We start from the raw sequence: 2,500 nt of genomic DNA on the forward strand, positions 1-2,500 counted from the left end.
CAATTGCTACCAAACATCCCTTTATTTTCGTCTACGTATTTTGATCAACCAACCTATATGATTGTTCCCAGTCCTTTTCGTACAGTGCTATATACTACACGTATATCCTGGGGAATTTTCACTGACTCGCAGAGGTGGGTGGGTGTGTGTGTGTGTGGGCCTGGTGGCATGTGTGTGAGTGTGGTGGCAGACACTAATGTAATTCTCTCTTTTTTTTCTGAAGGCCAGGCCTCCATGCTTGCTCCAGTTCTAATTGCCGCGGTGGGAAACTCTGTGGTGTTTATCTGCAATGCTACTCATGTGCCAAAGCAAAGTTTTTCTTGGTTAAAGCTACATGGACAAATTCAGAAAGTGTTAGCTGACAATGGACAGGATATTAGCATTGCCTCTAAAACTGGATCATCCGTCCTTACAATGAAAAATATTGCTGAGGATAATAAGGGATATTACACCTGCGATGCCACTGCAAATGTAAACCAACCAAATTTTGTCACCGGCTATCTTCAGTTGCTAGGTAAGTTTGCTAATCCGCTACCCCTACACTGAAACGCAGTGCAGAGTACATGTACCTTAACATAGTTAAGCTGACTGTGAGAAGTAAACATATATATCATTAACTTAACATCATTAGGTTCTGCAAAACGTGTCTCCACAGATTTTTTTTTTCTTTGATGTCAAATTGTTTTGTTATAAAAACGAGCGATAAAAAATAAGAAGAACGACGTTTCGACCGCTCCACGGTCATTTTCAAGTTCAAGTTCATGGATAGAAGCGAGAAATTTAGTGATCTTAGCCGAAAGATAAATACCGAAGTACATGCTGTCGTTACAAGCCACAAGATCAAAGATGAGCTTCAAGCTAAGGAGCCCAAACCTCCAATTGTCAATCAGCAAAACGTTGTATATATCTTTACGTGTGATCGGTGTGATGCAGATTATGTCGACTTTACAAACAGACAGCTACATCAACGTGCGGAGGAACACAAACGATCGGTAATCGGCAAGCATGTAAGAGAACAACATGGAAACGAGCCACGTGAAATCGCAAAGAACTTTAGGATCCTGAGGAAGAGCTCAAACAAGTTCGATTGCTTGATTTTTGAAATGTTTTTTATTTGGGAGCTTAAGCCAGAATTAAACAAACAGAGTGATTCCATCCGCGCAAAGCTGCTTGCTTTCCTCTGTTATTTCTGTTGTTCGTATGTAAATACGTAGCTCTTACCTTTCATTCCCTTGTTTCAGAAATTGTATATATGCGCAATTTTCTATCCATGAACTTGAACTTTACCGTGGAGCGGTGGAAACTCATTTTTGCTGGCGAGCCTTAGCGAGGCAGCAGACTATTCTTGATATTACCGAAAAAAAAATTAAAAATGTGGAATGTAAGAAGGGAAGCATGCGCTGTCGATTGTGGTGTTATCATATCTATAATCCGGGGTATTGATACCCGTGATGACGCCACGTGCACGTAGTAGGGAATCTTACAACTGCACAGCCTTCGAGACGAGTACTTTTGCAGTGGGTCGTCATTGATCATCATTGAACCGTACCGTACATGTTCAGTCTTTGAACCTCTTACATCGAAGAGAAAATCAGTTCTCGAGCTAGACGACGAGCAGTCGTCCTTCTTTCGTCAGAGCCACGCACGACGGTGAAATTAATATTTTATACAAATTAGTAGTAAAGCCAAGCGTGTCACGCAATCGCTCGCTCTACTGTGTCAAAGAAAAATAAGAGACTGCTCTATTCTCAAGCACGCAATAAACTTTAACTGTGGTTTGCTCAACTACTCTGAGCCTTTCTCAGAAGGTAACTCTTTTCTTGAAAAGGGGCCAGAAATTTCAGAAGAACAGAAGTTTAAATTCAAAAAATGAACTGACATGCCATTGTTTTGAAATTATCCCTTGCTTACAAAATAGTAACGCCTGCCACACAGGTTAAATATACGCCACACCTTTCTTCACTCTTTTAATACTTTCACGCACATTTCCGGTACTCTCTTGGTTCAAAAATTTGCAGTTGTTTTAAAAAATATACCAGTCACTGCTCCCAGTTTCTACGCCAGCACTCACTTTCACTCTGAAACTCCTAGTTTATCACTCGTTTTCATAACAAAATGTTTTACTAAGAACTTCATATGTCAAATTGTGGTTTTAGAAATTTTGAGGGAAAATGTAATTGGCTGAGGTGGGTAAAAGCAGTTAAATACTAAATTGCAAACAATATATGTCAATCAGTAATGCTAAATCGTACAATTGTGTGCTAATTCTGTTGTTGTTCTCGTTATTGTTGTTGTTTACAGAAATTACGTTTGCACTCTAAACTGCATTTTTATGCAAAGTAACTAATCATCTTATGATTGCATTTACATGCATTTTAATAATCAATTAAAGCATACAAGAGGAGATGTGAGGTGAGGGGGGTCATCACTTAAATATTGAGTAAAGAATGGGGGTCACTTGCTATTTGCATGGCTTGCAGGGGGAGGGACATTACCCAAA

General features: G+C 39.6%; 1 protein-coding gene across 2 annotated transcripts in view; it reads left to right on the plus strand.

Annotated features, from left to right (window-relative positions):
* LOC137982825 (opioid-binding protein/cell adhesion molecule-like) overlaps nt 1–2,500 on the plus strand; it is a 17,753-nt gene that overhangs the window by 11,792 nt on the left and 3,461 nt on the right. For both annotated transcript variants that reach the window (XM_068829983.1, XM_068829982.1), the window contains exon 3: nt 224–514. In XM_068829983.1, coding sequence (XP_068686084.1) covers nt 224–514 — 291 coding nt within the window. The remainder of the gene's footprint in view (nt 1–223; nt 515–2,500) is intronic.

The sequence above is a fragment of the Montipora foliosa genome, chromosome 13, assembly GCF_036669935.1.
Source record: "Montipora foliosa isolate CH-2021 chromosome 13, ASM3666993v2, whole genome shotgun sequence".
NCBI lineage: Eukaryota > Metazoa > Cnidaria > Anthozoa > Scleractinia > Acroporidae > Montipora > Montipora foliosa.